The sequence below is a fragment of the Bison bison genome, unplaced genomic scaffold, assembly GCF_000754665.1.
Source record: "Bison bison bison isolate TAMUID 2011002044 unplaced genomic scaffold, Bison_UMD1.0 scf7180017864203, whole genome shotgun sequence".
Taxonomy (NCBI): Eukaryota; Metazoa; Chordata; class Mammalia; order Artiodactyla; family Bovidae; genus Bison; species Bison bison.
In genome coordinates this window covers 7,254,631-7,271,934 of record NW_011494775.1, presented here as the reverse complement: position 1 = coordinate 7,271,934, position 17,304 = coordinate 7,254,631, and the positions used below count along the sequence as shown (strand labels likewise).

At 58.0% G+C, this 17,304-nt stretch overlaps 2 protein-coding genes across 2 annotated transcripts in view; both read left to right on the top strand.

The window, feature by feature from the left end:
• Nucleotides 1–5,403: 5,403 nt before the first annotated feature.
• BSG (basigin (Ok blood group)) lies at nt 5,404–12,414 on the top strand. Its single transcript, XM_010844607.1, has 7 exons — nt 5,404–5,559; nt 10,081–10,237; nt 10,512–10,594; nt 10,711–11,124; nt 11,475–11,499; nt 11,627–11,699; nt 11,802–12,414. Exons 1-6 carry the CDS (start codon nt 5,493–5,495, stop codon nt 11,694–11,696), a joined length of 816 nt encoding a protein of 271 aa, XP_010842909.1. The 5' UTR covers nt 5,404–5,492; the 3' UTR covers nt 11,697–11,699; nt 11,802–12,414.
• Nucleotides 12,415–14,992: 2,578 nt separating this feature from the next.
• Nucleotides 14,993–17,304, top strand: part of HCN2 (hyperpolarization activated cyclic nucleotide-gated potassium channel 2) — a 23,494-nt gene continuing 21,182 nt past the window's right edge. The window contains exons 1-2 of the mRNA XM_010844653.1: nt 14,993–15,151; nt 16,305–16,376. Coding sequence (XP_010842955.1) covers nt 14,993–15,151; nt 16,305–16,376 — 231 coding nt within the window. The remainder of the gene's footprint in view (nt 15,152–16,304; nt 16,377–17,304) is intronic.

Sequence of the window (17,304 nt, the reverse complement as noted above, 5' to 3'; positions counted from 1 at the left end):
CATGGCCTTTCCTTTTTTTTTTTTTTTTAAGATTTATTTATTTACTTTTATTTTTGGCCTTACTGGGTCTTCACTGCTTTACATAGGCTTTCTCTAGTTGCATCGAGTAGGGGCTACTCTCTGGTTGAGGTGGATTCTCTTGCTGCAGAACACAGGCTCTAGGCACATGGGCTTAGTTGCTCTGAGGCATGTGGAATATTCCCAGACCAGGGATTGAACCTGTATCTCCTCATTGGCAGGCGGACTCTTATCCACTGGACCCCCAGGGAAGCCCTTCTTCTTCTGTCTCCTCAAGGACACTGGTCATTGGATGCAGGGCCACTCTAACCCAGAATGACCTTATGTGAAGACCTTTAATTAACAGTTACATCCGCAAAGATGTTTTTCAAATAAGGCCCCATTCTCAGGTCTGGAAGCAACCACTGAACCCACTGTACCATCCTGTCCTCCCTAAATTCCACTCCTAACCTGCCCATACCCAGCCCCCCGTACCAGAGACCCAGATCAGTCTAACAGCAGGAGACGTCCCTCCGTCACTCAGATCCCTCCCAGGGCTCCTGAGTGCCCTGAGGATAAAATCCACACCCCAGCAGAGGGAGGGTTGGATTTCAAACCCCACCCTCACAGAAAAATGCACATAAATCCTTAAGCTGGACAGAGAGATGGGTGTGATAAATGATAACTCATCCTGCTTTCTCTCCCCTTATCTGTGAGTTTGAAAGGTTTTGTAGGAAAAAGTAGAAAGCAAACAAACCAAACTGCAAACAAAGCAAACTGGACAGAGGCTGGGGTCCCAAGTTGGGGGGCCCAGGGCCAGAACTCTGGGAGCGGCCAGGGCGACGTGGGAAGGAGCGAGGCAGTGACCTGGGAAGGCATGCCTGGCGGCAGCAGACACTGCCCAGGCAGAACTCAGGGCGGGAGCAGGGCCAGCGAGGCTGGAGCCAAGCCGTGGGGGAGGTGAGGGCTACAAGGCCCAAGGGTCAGTACGGCCAGGCCCCAGGGCGGGGTTTGGCGCTAGCTTCTCTCTATCTGGCTGAAGGTAGCGGAGGCCTGTCTGTGCACACTGCAGAGGTGGGGGGCTGCTCCCCTTGTCCTTCTGTTTGTGGGTCTCTGGGCCCCTCCCAGTGTGCCCTCAGGCCTCCAGAGGCCAGGGAAGAATGGGGATCCAGGGAGGATCTAACCCTCCCATGGCCAGTTAGGGGCACCGGCTGAGTGCCGACCAGAGCATGGCAGCAAGCCCAGGCCAGGCTGCCTGGCCCTGCCTGCACGCACGGCCAGCGAGGAGCACGAGGTGCCCACGAGGGCAGAGAGTGACCAGGGGGCCAGGGGAGTTAGTTACAGAGGGTGACCAGACCGGCTGCTTTGACAGATGGGGTCAGAGTGAGGCAGGAGACGATGGGCCCCAAGCTAGGTATTTACAGCTGGCCTTCTGTTCACACATCCCGGGGTAAGGAGATGAGCTCCAGGAGTCCATGCATCACCAGCCCCCTGATTACATTTCCTGAAGCAGGAGACAAACGGGCTCCAGGACAACATATTCATGACTGACTCCTTTCCATAAAAACCAACTAATGGAGGGCTTCCCTGGTGACTCAGTGGTAAAGAATCTGTCTGCCGGTGCAGGAGACAGGGGTTCAATCCCTGGTCTGGGAAGATCCCACATACCTCAGAGTGACTAAGCCCATGTGCCATAACTATTGAAGCCCATGTGCTCTGGAGCCCATGCTCCACAATAAAAGCAACTGCAATGAGAAGCTCGTGCAGCACAACTTGAGAGTAGCCGCCACTCCACACAACTAGAGAAAGCCCAAGCAGCGATGACGACCCAGTGAAGCCAAAAGTAATAAATGAAAATTAAAAAACATACACACAGCAACAGGGATGGGGTAAATAACCAGATAGCGGGCATTTTTATGGCAGGAACAGATTGGGGCTAGGCTGTTATTAATAAAGGGTCAGGAGGTCACACACTTCCCATCCTTGGAGCAAAGAAGACACTAGACATGGGCGAAACCTTCATGGGGTCAGAAAGGTAGGGGACGCCAGCCCATAATGAGTAGTTTGTTGTTCAGTCGCTAAGTCGTGTCCAACTCTTTGCAACCCCATGCAACCCCATGCAGCACACCAGGCTTCCCGTTCTTTACTGTCTTCTGGAGTGCTCAAGTTCATGTCCATTGAGTCGGTGATGCTATCTAACCATCTCATCCTCTGCTGTCCTGTACTCCTTTTGCCCTCAATCTTTCCCAGCTTCAGGGTCTTTTCCAATTGGTCATCTCTTCTCATCAGGTGGCCAAAGTATTGGAGTCCTGTTACCCCCTCCCATGAGCCTCTGCTATGAGATCCATCTTAACTGACGGGTGCCTGTGCACCCAGGGGAGGGTCCAGAGGCAAATTAGCCAGGGGGTCAAAACAATACAATTGGCCAAAAAGAAGACAAAGACCTGGAAAACTGCACCCTTCCCTGACTCAGTCAGTAAAGAATCTGCCTGCAATGCAGGAGACCCAGGTTCAATCCCTGGGTCAGGAAGATTCCGTGGAGGAGGAAATAGCAACCCACTCCAGTATTCTTCCCCGGGAAATCCCACGGATAGAGGAGCCTGGTGGGCTACATTCTTTGGGGTCGCAAAGAGTTGGACATGACTGAGAGATTAACACTACTCATAAAGGAATTAAATACTTCCCAAAGGAATGACTCTCTCTCTGAATTTGCCCCTGCATCTTTCCACAGGGACTTTTATTTTCAATAAACTTTGGACTTTACTCTTTACCTTTTGCGTCCTGGTCAGGCAGGCAAGGACTCAGAACCCAGCCCCGCACTGCTGGCCCCTGTGGTCCAGCGGTTAGGTCTCCAGCTACTGCTCTCTGCCCTTACAGCTTCCGAGGTCCGGCATCACAAAGGGCCCATGGAATACAGGGCTGCAGTGAAATCTGAACTTCTGACAGACAACAGATCATTTTTAATATAAGTATAAACCAGACAGTGCGTGGGATATACTTATACTGAATAATTCGTGATTTTTGGAAGATCTGAAATTCCAGTGTAACTCGGAGTCCTCTGTTTTTATTTGCTAAATCTGGCCACCTTTTCCGGGGTGATACTGAAAAAACTCTTCTTGGAAGCAAAAGGGGACAGGGACCACCATCCTGAACTGGCAAAGAGGGGGTCCGGTGGGTGCAGGACAGCCAGGTCTGCAGGGAGCCGCTGCTTTGTTCGAGTAACACAGAGCCTTCCTGGCAGCCCGGAGATCTCCTCAGCCCCACTCCGGGTGGGCAGGGGGCCCAGAGTTCTGTAGGGGCCTGGAGGTGCTTTGAGGCCAGCTGGCAGCCTGCCTCTTTCATCCAGCACGTCCATCTCCATACTGCTCCCTGTGGGCTCGCTGAGCCTGCCAGTCCCAGGCCCCAGCCCTGCTGGCCGCAGGAAGGGTCCTCGGCTCCCCTCCCTCACCGCCTCCATATCAGCAAGTCCAGGCTCCTCTACCACGCCCTTCCAGCCCAGGCTCTGTCAGCTGACCACCCCCACCTCCTTCGGCCCCAGCCAGCTACCCACCATCACTCCCCCGCACAAGGCTGCCCCGAGACTCACAGCTCAGCCCTTCCCTGGCTGCTGCCCCCTCCTCATTCATGGGTCACCTCCAACATCATCACCTCCAAGAGGCCTCCTGATCCACATCACCCCATTTTTTAATTGAGATGATTCACTTACCATACAATTCACCCATTCGAGCATAAAGGGTTTTGGTACATTCAGAGTTGAGCACACTTTACCGCAATTAATTCCAGAACTATCCATCACTCCACAAGGAAGCCCCGTCCCCACCAGCAGTCACTTCCCATCTCCTCCCCTAGCCCCTGACAACCAGGAACCTGCTCCCTGTCTGTGGATCGGCCTGTTCTGGACATTTCCCTTCAGTGGTATCACACCCTGTGTGTCCTTCTGTGTCTGCTTCTCTTACTGAGCATCGTGTTCTCAGGGTCCCTCCACGTGGTAGCGAGTTTTCAGTTCTCCTGGGCACACACCTAGGACTGGCATTGCTGGGTTAAGTTATCACTTCATCTCCTTTTGAGGAATGGAAGCACAGTTCATTCCACCTCCTCATCAGCCCTGCCCAGGGCTCCACTTTCCCTATCTCATTATTTCCTGACCTTATAGTGGCTGTGAAGTGGTGTCTCACTGTGGTTTCCACTTGCCCGCCCCTGAGCACCTTCTCATGTGTTTATGTTGTCTATTTAGGTGTCTTTTTTTGAAAGCTGTGTTTTCAGATCCTCTATTTTGTAATTGGGTTATCTGTCTTCATTTAAACTTTTTAAAAAGTTGAGTTAAAAAAAAGTTGAGTTGTAAGTGTTCTTTATATATTCTAGGTACAAATCCCTTATCACATATATGCTTTACCAGTATTTCCTTCCATCAGGTGGATTGTCTTTTCACTTTCTACTTTGAAACAGAAAAGTTTTTAAGGGCTTTCCTGATGTGGCTCAGTGGTAAAGAATCTACCTACGGGTGCAGGAAAAATGGGTTTGATCCCTGATCCCTTATCCAGGAAAATCCCACATGTCTCAGGGCAACAAAACCCATGCACCACAACCACTGAGCCTGTGCTCTAGAGCCCAAGAGCTGCAAATACTGAAGCCAGCGTGCCCTAGAGCCCATGCACGGAGTCTTAACCACTGGACCACCAGGAAAGTCCCCCAAAGTTTTTAATTTTGATGAATTCCAATATATCTAATTTTTTTTTTTTTTTTTGCTTTTGGTGACATTCATAAGAAATTACCTAATCCAAGGCCACAAAGACTATATACTATATACCCTGTTTTTTGTGTGTGTCATTTTGCAAAGTATTTGTTGTAAAACACGGGCATCTCAGGGTATGCAGTCCAGCCAAATACAGGACGACTAGTTACGTTCAATTCGGACAAATGATGATACTTTCCTTGCAAAGCAGTGTGCATACACTGCACTGAACACCTACACTACGAAATTACTCATCCTTCACCTGGAATTCAAATATAACTGCTGTCGGGCTATTTGTATTTGCTAAATCTGGCAATCTCACCCCAGGGGACATAGCCTACCTGTTCACAGTGATCCTCATCGCCTCCGTCGCTGCTTTTTTTAGTTTTTTGCACTGGGGCAAAGTACACAGAAATTGAGCATTTTAACTACTTGGAGCGTAAATCAAGCCAGAAAGACGTGAGACTCCCGGCCCAGCCTGCCAGGCCCCGCCCCGTTTCTTAGCAACGTAACCACGCCCCTGGACACAGGGCGTAGCTCACCCGGGTGATTATACGGCTCCGCCCACTCGGCTTCCGTAGAACGAATGAGTCGGCCGGGGCTGGAGTGTGCGTACATGCGTCCGTGCGCGTGCGCAGGTGGTAGGCGACTCACCGTGCACGCGCCCCGCCCGCAACGCTGCCTGCGTGCGCGCGCCCGGCGACTGTCGGGTTCTTATAGTGCCGCGGGCAGCGGTTGCGCGGGGACGGCTGGACGGCGGGATATGGCGGCCGGTCAGATCGCGGTGTTGGGGCTCGTGCTGCTGAGTGCCCAGGGTGGCTTCGGGGCAGGTCAGGACCTTGGGGTGGGGGCGCGAAGCCTGTCGGTGGTCCGAGCTGGCAGGGAGCAGCTCGCCTTCAGCTCAAGGGGAGATCCTGGCCTCTGCGAGAGGGGGACCCACGGCCTGGCGAGGGAGACCCCGGCCCGGGCGGGAGAGGAACCTCGGACCCGGGAGGGAGACCCCGCTTGGGGGAGGGTGGGAGACCCCAGGGGAGTAGAACCCGGCTTGTGGAGGGAGACCCAGGCCCGGGGAGGGGGGGTGGGGAGGGAGACTCCGGGCTGAAGCAGATCTGCGCGAGGCATCTTATGAAGAGCCTTCCCAGCTCGGAGAGCTGGAGCGTAGGGCGCAGGGGAACCCCTGGCGCCCAGACACTGGCTGGCATCCGGGAGGTGGGTGGGCTTTTGTCCCCAAGGGGACCCGCGGCTCCCCGGCACGTGACGGCCCCTGAGGCGGGCCGGCTTTTCGGCCGGAGGGATTGTCGCATTCTTGCCAGGATTTAGGTCCCATGTCTCACTCTGATCGTGCACTCAACCCCTGGGGTCGCCGAAACACTTAAACCTTTGTGAGGAGGCCGACACTCCACCTCCTCCAGTTTTGTCCGATTTCGGGGCCCAGGAGGAGGTGGCGATGGTCCACCCTCCTATTTTTACCGGGATAGGAGTGGAGGCACCGGCCGGGAGGGGAGGTGTTCCAAGGTCACCGTGAGCCACCCGACTCAGAGCAGGAAGTGTGGGGGGCCCAGACGTCTGTTTTTTACAGACTCTTCAACACGAGGCTCTGTTTGCCAAGCTTCCTTAAGGTAGAGGCAGCCTGTTTGGTGGGCAAGTCGGATTTAGAGAATGCTCGCCTGAAAATACATTAAGGCATGCCTTTCCTGGAGAAAGCCCCACAGACTCTTTGCCTGAAAGACAGATTTTTTTTTTTTTCTTGTGTGGATCGAGGCTTCACAGTTGGTTCTGGGTTAACGATTTATACTGACCGGCACACGGAGAACAAAGTGCAAACCAACAGGGTCTGGGTCTCTTCCCCAGGGGAGGCGGGAACAGGTGGGCTCTGAGCAGGGCGCCAGCTGCCTTAGGGTGTGGAAGGGCCTGCATTTTGGGGAAGCTTCCCCTGGTTGCTCCTGACCCACTTTAAGATCCAAGATCTCAGTCCACCTCTTTCCTCTTCCTTATAATCAAAGTGGCCCTTTATTGACCACCTCTGGGTGAGGCCCTGGCAGCTAGCGCCCTCCAGGTGCAGGCCTCGCTGGCCAGTGGGGCAGGAGGCCCTTTGTGGCCCTCTGTAGAGGGCCATTCCTCCGGCGGTCCGTCACCCTTCCCTGTGGACTGCTCGCGCGCTTGTGCGCGCGCACACACACACACACACGTGTACTGGGTGGGGGGTGGGGTGGTCAGGACTGGTCAGTCCTGGGGCAGTGTCTGCCTCATCCTCCGTTTTCACTTTCCACCTTTTCCAGGGACTCTGGCAGAGACCGAAAAGTCTGGGTCCCATGTCCTTTTTCTGCCCGGGGTGAGGGCGTTCGTGGAAGTCTTTGCCTCTCCTGGCCAGGTCAGCCAGAAACTTGCCTCAGGGGCCTCTTCGGCCCTTCTGTCACCTGAGGCCCCAGGACAGTGTTCCTGCTGGGAGGGACCTGCCGTCCAGATGTGCAGGGTCCCCTGGTCCTGGCACAGCTGGTGGGCAGGCAGGGGCTTGCTCGCTGGTCCCTGTCTGGGTCTTGAGCGAAGGACTGGCCCCTCGCCAGCACAGTGGAGGGGTGAGCAGCCCGGGCTGGCCTTCCAGAGGTGGTCTCCTGTCTGCCTCGTCCCAGGAGCTCCCTCTGGGCTGTGTACCAAGGCCTGCCTGGCCCTGAGCCCGGCCCGGCTGCTGAGTGGGCACGGAGGAGGGGTGGCTGTTTTTAGATGAAGGTGACTTTACTTGAGAACGTGGGTTGCAGTCACATGGCCAGGAAAGGAGGAGGGTCAGGCGCCCTCCCTTCCTGGGCTCTGCTGCTTCTTGCCGGGGTCCCTGTGAGTCCTGGGGGTGCTGCCCGGGCCTCCTGGTGCTGGACTGACTGGGGGTCAGGCTTGCTTTTCCCGTCAGTGCTTCCTGAGGGGCACTGGGAGGCGTCCTTCCTCGTGGCCCTGTCCTGGTGACTGTCAGTGTCGCAGGTGTCACATCCTTCGTGGTGGCCTTGGGTGGCTGCATCCACTGCACCCCACACACACACGCACAGGAGGGACCCAGCCCTGCTGATGGGCAACCGGGATGGGGCAGATCACTCGAGGGGGTAGGATGACTCCCTTGCTGTGTGCAGCCCTCTGACCAAGCTTGGGGTGTTGGCCTGCAGGGCCTCAGCTGGGGAGACCCTCCTGGTTGATTCTGGCCCCACTGGCTCCTGTTGACGCCCTGGGTGAGGCTGGGGCCCTGCCTCTGCCCTTCTGAAAGCTGAGGCCTCACCTTGCTGCCACCTGGAGGTGGCCTAGGGCACTTCTTTTCTCACTCAGGAGGCAGGGTGGGGCCTGTATAATACCTGCCTGAGCTCCTTCCTAGCACCCTTGAGTCCGAGGGCCTTCTCTGGGAGAATGGGGACTGCCAGCCTCACTTCCTGCCCTGACTCACCTCCCAGCTCTGCACAGAGCTGCTGGTTTTGCAATCTTGGGAAATCTTGACAGAGAAACGGGTGACTGGAGGCAAGCCTTCGAAAGTGGCGCAGAGGTGGTATCCAGCCTCACACCCCTGTTCCTGTCACCACCTAGCCTGGGGGCTGAGTTGCCTGTGGGCTGCCCTGAGTGGTTAGACTTGAAGGTGGGCCTGTCCCTGGGCCTTGTGGCCTTCCAGGCGCATTCTCCTACACAACCTGTGTGCGCACATGTGCAGGTGCTGCTGTGGGAGAGTCCCGGGGCAAGGGCACCCAGAGCTGCCAAGGGGCCTCCTTTGCTTCAAGCCCTGCTGGCCTGTGTTCTGAAACACCCTGTCCTCTTTTAAAGAAAGCCAGCAGGTGGTTGGAGGTGGGGCAGTGAGGACTGGCGCTCAGAAAGAGACCCCACCGGGCCGTCCAGTGTCTTGTCCACGGGCTCCCTTGGGTCTCCCTCCTCCACCTGAAGGAAGCTGGTGTCCCCCGAACCAGAACTAGAGCTGGGGTCTGGATCAGCCTGCGGCCAGCCCACCCAGGACCTAAAGCCGAAGGCAGCCCAGCTGTGAAGTCTGTCCTGGGATTCAAGCCTCAAGCCTGGACACTGGGGCGATGCCCAGCAGCCATTCCACTTCGTTCCACCCAGTCTCCTGGGTGGCTGGGAGTCAGTGTTGACAGAAGTGGGGAGTGGGGGGCTGAGCAGGTTGTGCTCTTAGGATGGCCCCTGGTTGGGGTATTGGGCATCAGTTGGAGTTTTCACCATCTCCAATCACTCCACCAGCTTCTAATGCTTTGTCTGCGCTGTCAGATGGCACTGTGACCCCATTGAGGAAGCAGGAGTCCGGATGGCGGCCTGGGCTGCTTTCTGGCTGGCTGAGCTGTCCCAGTGCAGCCCTGGGCTGTGCTTTATGCCAGAGACCCCTGGGCTGGCTTATTCTGCGCATCCACCCTGGGAGTATGGCCTTCCCCAAGGGACACCTCGGGGGGGTGTGTGTGGGTGATGGTTCCAGAGAAACAGACACCTCCTGGTGGATGACCTGGCAGCCAGCTTTATTACAAAGTCCACTGTCCCCAGGCACAGTGAGAGCCCTGTTCAGCCACGGATCCCAGGGGGCTGACGGGAGTGTCCCCGGGACTCCTGCTCCCAGTGCTGGGAAAGGGCTGTGGTGTGGACATGGCTGAAGGTCAGCACCTGGAGGCACAGCCTGACCCCCAAGAGGGGTTCTCTTCTGGTCTGCCTCCTGGCTCCTCCCTGAATGCCTGGAGGTCTGGAGTGTCCTGCCTTGGTCACTGCAGAGGGACCTTCCCTAGCTCAAGCCCAGTTCCCCTCTCCAGAACCATCCACCTGCTTCTGACCATCTGGTTCTAAGTGGCTTCGCATTTTGGTTCCTAAAGAGAAGGTCGTAACAAATGGGGAGGTTTGCCTGGCTGGAAACGAAGTGGAATGGCTGCTGGGCATCGCCCCAGTGTCCAGGCAGGACACTCTGCATGGAGGCTTGGTGGCAGGTGTGGCCTCCTGGGAGGCAGGCACATCCAGCTGGGCTGCTGCAGCACCATGGCCTGAGCACACCTGACCCTCATGGTGGCCTTGCCTTGGTTGGGGGAGGGGGGAGTATACCAGGCCGCCCAGAGGGGGCAGACCCAGCACTCACTGTCCTGGTCCTTATTCTGGCATGAGGTGGGTGCTGCTGCTCCCCCCAGACCTGCGGCCCGGCCAGTGAAGACCATTCTCCCAGAGTCCCGCCCCAGATCCCAGGGGAGGACCTTCCAAAGCCCTTGTGCTTCTGGACTCTGGGGACTAGCCCTGGCCTCCCTTCCCCTGTGGAGGGGGCTGGGGCCCATGGCAGACTGATACCATGGGTTCTCCTGACGGATGGATTTTCCTGATGCCTTTCACATCTCTCCTTGGCTCCCTAGGGAGCAGGATCTGGACGAACATAGACAATGATGGCTCCAAAACACGACTCACCTGTGCCTTGAATCACAGTGCCACTGAGATTGTGGGCCACCGCTGGGTGAAGGGGGGCAAGGTGCTGAAGGAGGACGCCCTGCCTGACCTGAAGACGGAATATGAGTAAGTGGGGCCACCATACAGATGGGTGTGGAGATGGCTGAGGCCCAGGATCCAGGGAAGTTCCCGGGCTGCCAGACTCCACCACCTTCAAGAACCTTCCTGCTTCCTGTGGATTGGGTTACCCCACTCCTGGCTCGCTGGGCCCTGCGACCCACAGGGAGCAGCTCCAGAAGCTGCCATGGGCTTGGACTGCAGCCAGGCCGGGGCTCCTGGGTGTGGTCCCTCCTCCCCGGGAACCTGCCCACTTCACCCTGCTCCCTGCATCCGCTTGCAGGGTGGACTCAGAAGACCGCTCAGGCCAGTACTCCTGCATCTTCCTTCCGGAGCACGCGGGCCGCACCAATCTGGAAGTGAAGGGTAGGCTCCAAGGGGAGTGGGGGCAGGCGCAGATCCCACCTTGGGGGCTGGGGCAGGGCAGCTCCACCACCATCTCTGGCTGGGGGTCAGGCTCCAGACTGCCCTCTTCCCCGCAGGACCCCCCAGCATCAAGGCCGTGAAGAAGTCGGAGCACGCCACGGAGGGGGAGACTGTGATCCTGGTCTGCAAATCGGACTCCTTCCCGCCAGTCACCAACTGGCTGTGGTACAAGGAAAGCGAATCTGGGGACCAGGTCATCACCAACAGCACCCAGAGCAAGTTCTTCGTGGTCTCCTCAGAGAGCCGCACAGAGCTGCACATCCCCAACGTGGACCTGAAGGAGGACCCCGGCAAGTACGTGTGCAACGGCACCAACTTGGAGGGCACCAGCCAGGCAGCCATCACGTTGCGCGTGCGCAACCGCTTTGCTGCCCTCTGGCCCTTCCTGGGCATCGTGGCCGAGGTGCTTGTGCTGGTCACCATCATCTTCATCTACGAGAAGAGGCGGAAGCCAGACGAGGTCCTGGATGGTGAGCCGGTGCCACAGTCTTCCACTCCCTCCTGGGTGGGGGACCCTGGGCCTCTCGGCGGGGATGCGCTCCCTTCCCTGGCAGGGAGTCTTCCAGCCCATGAGACCTGACCTCTCCTCTCCTCCTCACTGGGCTCCCTGGTGGGGCATCCGGGGCCGGGCACCTGCCTGCAGGGGTGCTCCAGGGTACCAGACCCACCAAGACCCTAGACAGCCCATGTGAGGGTGCCTGTCCCAGGGGCGGCTGAGGGCAGAGTGCTGTAGGTCAGGGCCACCCAGTGAGGGGTCTGGTGTGGGGAACCCCTGACGCCTGCCCCTTCTCTTGCATGTGGCTGCCTCTGCTCTGCTCAGATGAAGACATAGGCTCTGCTCCATTGTAAGTCCCCTGCTGGGGAGTGGGTGGGTGGGGGAGGGGCTGGGACCCCGATCCACCGGGAGGGGGTGCAGGGGTGAAGGAGTGGGGACTCCCAGTCTCGTCTTCCTGAGGACTCCTCTGCCCCTAGGAAAAGCAGTGGGAACCCCTTGAATGACAAAGACAAAGACAAGAATGTTCGCCAGAGGAACTCCAGCTGAGAGGTGAAGGGGAGGGGAGGGCATGGCAGGGGGCGGCGGGGGGCTGCTCCCGGGCTTGTCTGAGTCCCCACTTCCCGGGCTGGTCTAAGTCCCCTCTTCCCGCAGGACCAGGATGAGTCTACAGGCAGCGCAGAGAACAGCCCCACGCTCTTCCCTCTCTGAAAACCCCCCAGTGAAAGCAGACCATGTTGTACATTCAGACTACACATTTTGTCTCCTTTTTTAAAAACTGAAGTAGGATTTTCTCTGTGTAGAATTCTGTTCCTTAGGAGCTTTGCTTTTCTTGTTTAAACATCTCGTGAGCACCCCAGGCCTCATGAGGTTTGTGTAAGGCTCCTGCTGCACCTCCTACCCCACTGGTGCCCTGGGCTGTTGGTGTCCTGATGTATTCACAGGGCAGGGGTGAAGGCTCCTGCCCCAGGTCCATCTCTGAGGCTGCTGGGCTGGGCTGGGCTGGAGCCAGGTCCCTGCCCTTTGTGGAAGGTCACAGGAAGGTCCCAGGCTGTGTGCCGTGCCAAGCGTCCTGCCGTGTGGAGCCAGTGTTGTCAGGTCACTGCAGGTCTGACCACATGGAGGCCTTAAGCACATCCCCCTCACCAATGCCCCATCTGCACACACAGGAGGAAGGTAGTCTGGCCGACAGTCTCAGAGCCGCTGTGCTGGGCCTGAGCCCCACTCCCTACCATCCTGCTCACAATAAAGTCTGACCCTCGTCCTCTGTCCTCTGTTGTGTCTTTGCTGGGCCTGGGACTCACCAGGAGAGCTCGGGAGATGGGGAGGTTTAGCTGGTGAGGCTGAGACTAGAGCATGGCAGGAATGCTGGGGGCCAGGTGAGGGGGAAAGGTGGGAAGGGATAGGAGGAGCCCTGCAGCAGAACTGAAGACACCCGCTGGCTCTTCAGGCAGCAGCCCTTCTAATAAGCCTGTTTATGTCCTTCGAAGGGAACCTGGGCAAAACCAAGGCATCCTTCCCATAGGGCCCCCAGGTCGGGCAGCTCTCACACCAGCTGCCAGGTACCCCCCTCCTGGGCAAAGCAGTTCCTGTGTCTTGGGTGGGCCTCACTCAAGCTGGAAGTCTGTCCAGGAGGCATAGCGGGTAGGGGTGGGGGACTCAAGGAAGGGCAGGGCCAATGCCCTGAGACCCTCCAAGGGAGAAGAGAGTTGCCTGCTTGCCCATCCTGTACCCCAATAGCTGGACCAAATGGGGATGGGGCCAAACCCTGGTCTTGGGGAGCCTAAGCCCCAGGGTTGTGTGGTCCCCTAGGTGCCCTCTGGAGGCCTGCAGACCTTCAGGTCTGGATGAGGGGCCCGGACCCCTGCTTTTCCGGAGAGGCAGGGGTCTCAGTGTTGGGCTGGCTTTTCCCATATTTCCAGAGAAGCCAGAGATCTGGTGGTAGTGGTTTAGTCGCTAAGTCGTGTCCAACTCTTGCGACCCCACAGACTAGCCTGCCAGGCTCCTCTGTCAATGGGATTCTCCAGGCAAGAATACTGGAGTGGGTTGCCATTTCCTCCAGGGGATCTTCCTGACCCAGGGATTGAACCCAGGTCTCCTGCATTGCAGGTAGACTGTTTACCAACTGAGCTATAAGGGAAGCATTTTTCAACACTGGCAAAAATTCCCTACATACCATGTAGATAAATTAGGCCCGCTGGCCACCAGTTTGAGGCCTGGTAGGTTCTGAGGTAGAATGGACATGCCTCTGCTCAGCAGATCCCACTGCACCAGGCTGCTGACCAGGTGTGTCACAAAGTCACCTGCTGCTCTGGTTCCTCTGAGCGCCCGTGGAGTGAGTAGGGGCACTTTACAGGTACTTTGCACCCCACAGCCTAGAGAAGATGCCCTCATTCACAGGAACTGAGGCCACTGGTTCCAGAAAACCAAGGGGCTGGGGCAGAAGGGCTGCTGCTGGCCAACCATTCCCTCCAGCCACCACCAGAGGGCACCTAGTGCACACCCCTGAGGGTACTGGTTCCCGGGAAGTCAGAGAATCGTGTCTAGAGGCTTTCGGTTGCCCTACCTGGTCCCAAGTGCCCCCTTGCTGGACACACTGGGCTCTGGGCCCCGGGCACCCACCACTTCAACTTCTCTGGACATCCCTACTGGGCAGTGTGGTCAGCACTGATGCACCTGAGGCTGGGTGTTCCTCCAGCACAGAGGAAGTGATGACAAGGCTGGACCTTCTGGGGGTGCTGCCGAGGCTGGGGCTCAATATTGGTATGGAGGGGGCATGGGTAGAGGTTCCCTTGCTTGGAGCCTGTAACCCCAGACCCCTGGGGTCCACCCATTCTGCCAAACCCCTTTTTTGTTGTGCCTCGGGCACCTGCACAGCAGCTTGGGGTTCAGGAGGCAGTGCTGGTTTCTTCATCCAAAGTGTGCATCTTTCCCCAGGCAGCACCTTGGGGGACAGAGTGGTGGTCCATGTGGTGTGGGGAGGGGACCAGCTCCAAGATAGGCCACTGCTCGCAGGGCCGGGCCGTGGGGCACAGACACACGGCTCCGCGTGTCTCCTTCACCAAGTGTTCCTGGCTGTTCCTGGAGCACGTGTTTGGTGAGTGTGGCAGTCTGCGGCTCCTGTGCCACAGGGGCTTCCTCAATTCCCCCCAAGGGGATGTCACAACCATGTCCCAAGATCCAGGGAGACTGTCTGCGGCAAACGCCTGGAGGCTCACGACCTGGGTCTGTCTTGAGGTCCAGTGGCTGAGGCAGGGGCAGGACTGGGTGTGCCTTCCCTCTGGGCCACAGCCCCAGCTGCCCACCCCGTCCCTGGGCCCACCGCCCCTGGAGGCATCCCAATGTACCACGGCAGTGGGCAGTAAAAGACGGACTGAGGGGTCTCTCCCAGCAGCAAAGGGCAGAGCTGAGAAGGAACAGCCCAAGGTGTGGGGGTCCTCAGACCCCGGTCCCCCTGTGTCCTTGTGCCCTCACCAGGCAGTTCTGGGGCTCTGTAGGGAAAGGAAATTCCAGGCCAACAGAGGACCCGCCCTCGCTGTGCAGGTGCCAGGACTCAGACCTGGGCAAGGGGCACTCTGCTTAACTAAGGCCATGGGCCAGGCAGGGCCTGACAATGGCATTCATGCGGGCACCCCCGACCAAGAGTCTTCCTCCTCCTCCAAAGTCAGCGGTGCATGTGGGCACTAGGCCGCCATGCAAGGCTGAGGAGTTGTTTGGTATTTCCCTTGAACTTAAACTCTGGGCCCCTCTCTCGCTGGTCCCCGGCCTGCCAAGACCCTGGCCTAGTCTCAGCTCCTTGGCCTAAAGCTGTTTTTCACTCAGAGGGTCCCCAGACTGTAAGCTCCATGACTTCAAACCTGGCTCTGGCCCGACTGAGCAGGAAGTGTGGGTGGTGTGCTGAGGAGGTGCTGAGAATCTGTGGCAGGGGGCTGGACAGCCAGATTTCAGGACAAAGGCTCCAGGCCCCGCCTGCTGGAGGCCCCCGGGCCCAGAACGCGATGCCGGTGAGGAAGAGGCAGAGACACAGGGTGGCAAGAACTGGGCTTTCCTTCCACACAGTGGGGGTCCAGCAGTTAGGACAACAGACTATTAAGAGTTTTATTCCATCTGCACTGTCTGGTCTCCACCCCCACCATCTCTGTGTGCTCATCTACACCTCCCACCCCCTGGGGCCTCAGTGTCCCTTCTCCACCAGCCAGGCATCACATCACGTTGCCCAAGGACCTTTGCATAGGCGGTGCTGTCTGCTGGACCCTCTTCCCACAGACATCCACAAGGCCCCATCCCTTCTGTCGGGTCCTGGCTTGGCTTCGGACACCACCCCTAACATCTCCTCATCCCCTGTCCTGGCTCAGGCTGAGCTCTGAAGGATACAACCATGTCTGCTAACATCACACCTGCCATGCTGACTGTAGCCTCCTCTCGACTGTCACCTACCAGGGTAGGGATGGCCTGTTAGGTTCACTTCTGAATCCCAGCCCCTGATCAAGTGCCTAATAAGTATTCATTGAATGAAGGAATGAATGATGCTAAGAACACTCTGGCTTGGGCAAGTGGTAAGAGTGGGAGGGAGGGACAGGGAGCCGGATGGTGGCCTGGCTCAGGGTGGAGCCCGTGGGTTGGGGAGGGGTCTGTAGGAGAGGGGTTGGGACCCTGTTCCTCTGTGACTCACAGGTCCCTGGTGGCAGGGTGCCGTTGTGCCCCTCCAATGTCCAGTGGGTCCTTGGGCTGAGCTGTGGGCCTGCCTCCTCCCTGCTCTCAGCCCAGAGCCCCAGGGCTCTGGCGGTCTGCCCAGACTGACATCTTCCCAGGGTGAGCATGAAAGATCCCCCTTCAGCCAGAACACACATCTGCCCAGGGCGGGCGGCAGCCTGGCACTGCAACTCCATGGCTGCCCAGCCCCTCTCTCACAGACTCAGGACAGACGGCAGCCCAGCCTTTCCGCCCATCTGGCTGCAGGTCTGGCTGAGGGCACAGCAGAGATGGCCCCCTGGGAGGCCCCTTGGGGCCCAGAACAGTCTAGAGGGTGCCTGAGATGGCCCAGTTCAGCCCACCCACTGTCCACATGGGCCCATCCCTCAATCAATGTTGAGTACCACCTACTGTGTGCAGTGTCAGGGGCCTCTCCAACCTCACCATCCTGGTCCTGACATCCAGGTGGATGGAGGCTCCCAATATGATATCAAGTCTGAAAGCACTCAGAAGGCCCGACGGTCTTTGGAGGCCAAGGTCCCCCACCCTCCCCCACTTCTCCAGGCCCTTCCTAATCTCTGCTCTCTGTCTGTCCATCAGAAAGCTCTGGTTGAGCTGGGGTGTGGACTGGAGGCTAGGAGGAGCCCCAGGGTTGTGGCCTATGTTACCTAATGCCAGGAGTCACCCCCACCCCCAGCCTGGCTACAGCCCCCAAAGCAGAGCCTCAGGTGTTTTCCCAGATCTGGGGACCCAGAGTTGAGGGGCCGGCTGGGGCCTGAGCCCAAGAGGCAGAGAAAGGAGGCAGCCCAGTGGGGATCACATGAGACCATCTGGTGAGAAAGGGTGGCAGACCCTGGGTTCCCCTGTGATTCTGGGTAACTTCCCACTTTAAAGTCCACCTGCCTTTTGGGAGATCCCACTTCTCACTGTTTGAAAGTGGGATCCACAGCATCCTTGGGTGGTTCTTCCTCTTGGCCTCATCCTGCCCAGTTCAGCCTCAGTTTCCTCATATGCGGGAGGTGGTGGTGAGGCAGGGCGGCCACCGTGTAACCCGGAGACTCCTGGCCTGACCGCTCTTTGCCCCTCCCCCTCCACAGATTCTTAAGGGTCCTTGTGGAGGGGCTCAAGTGACAAGGCAAGGAAGGGCTCTTGTGGCCTTTTATTATGGAAATTCTCAAACCTACAGAAAGGAGGGAGGCTGTCGCGGGGGCGGGTGGGGGGGCGGCTCCATTTCTCCGAGCCCCAGCGTCAGTGGTTCCCGCCCCGCTCTGCCCTCTGGAGAGAGGAGAACCGAAGCGCCAGGAGAAGGCCCCTCGCCAAGGTCGCGCGCCAAGGCCCCAGCTCCGCGGCTGGGCTCGGTGACCTTGGACGCGTCCTTCCGTTTCGCGGGCCTCAGTTTCCCCTTCTGGGACTCAGTTTGATCGGGTCTCCGAGGTCTTGAGCCACGTGACCTTGGACTGTCCCC

Excerpts from the sequence above, each read along its gene's own strand:
- BSG (XM_010844607.1), top strand. The coding sequence starts at position 5,493 with ATGGCGGCCGGTCAGATCGCGGTGTTGGGGCTCGTGCTGCTGAGTGCC. Across the intron at positions 5,560-10,080 it reads CCAGGGTGGCTTCGGGGCAG|GGAGCAGGATCTGGACGAAC; the intron begins GTCAGGACCTTG and ends TTGGCTCCCTAG. Across the intron at positions 10,238-10,511 it reads GACCTGAAGACGGAATATGA|GGTGGACTCAGAAGACCGCT; the intron begins GTAAGTGGGGCC and ends ATCCGCTTGCAG.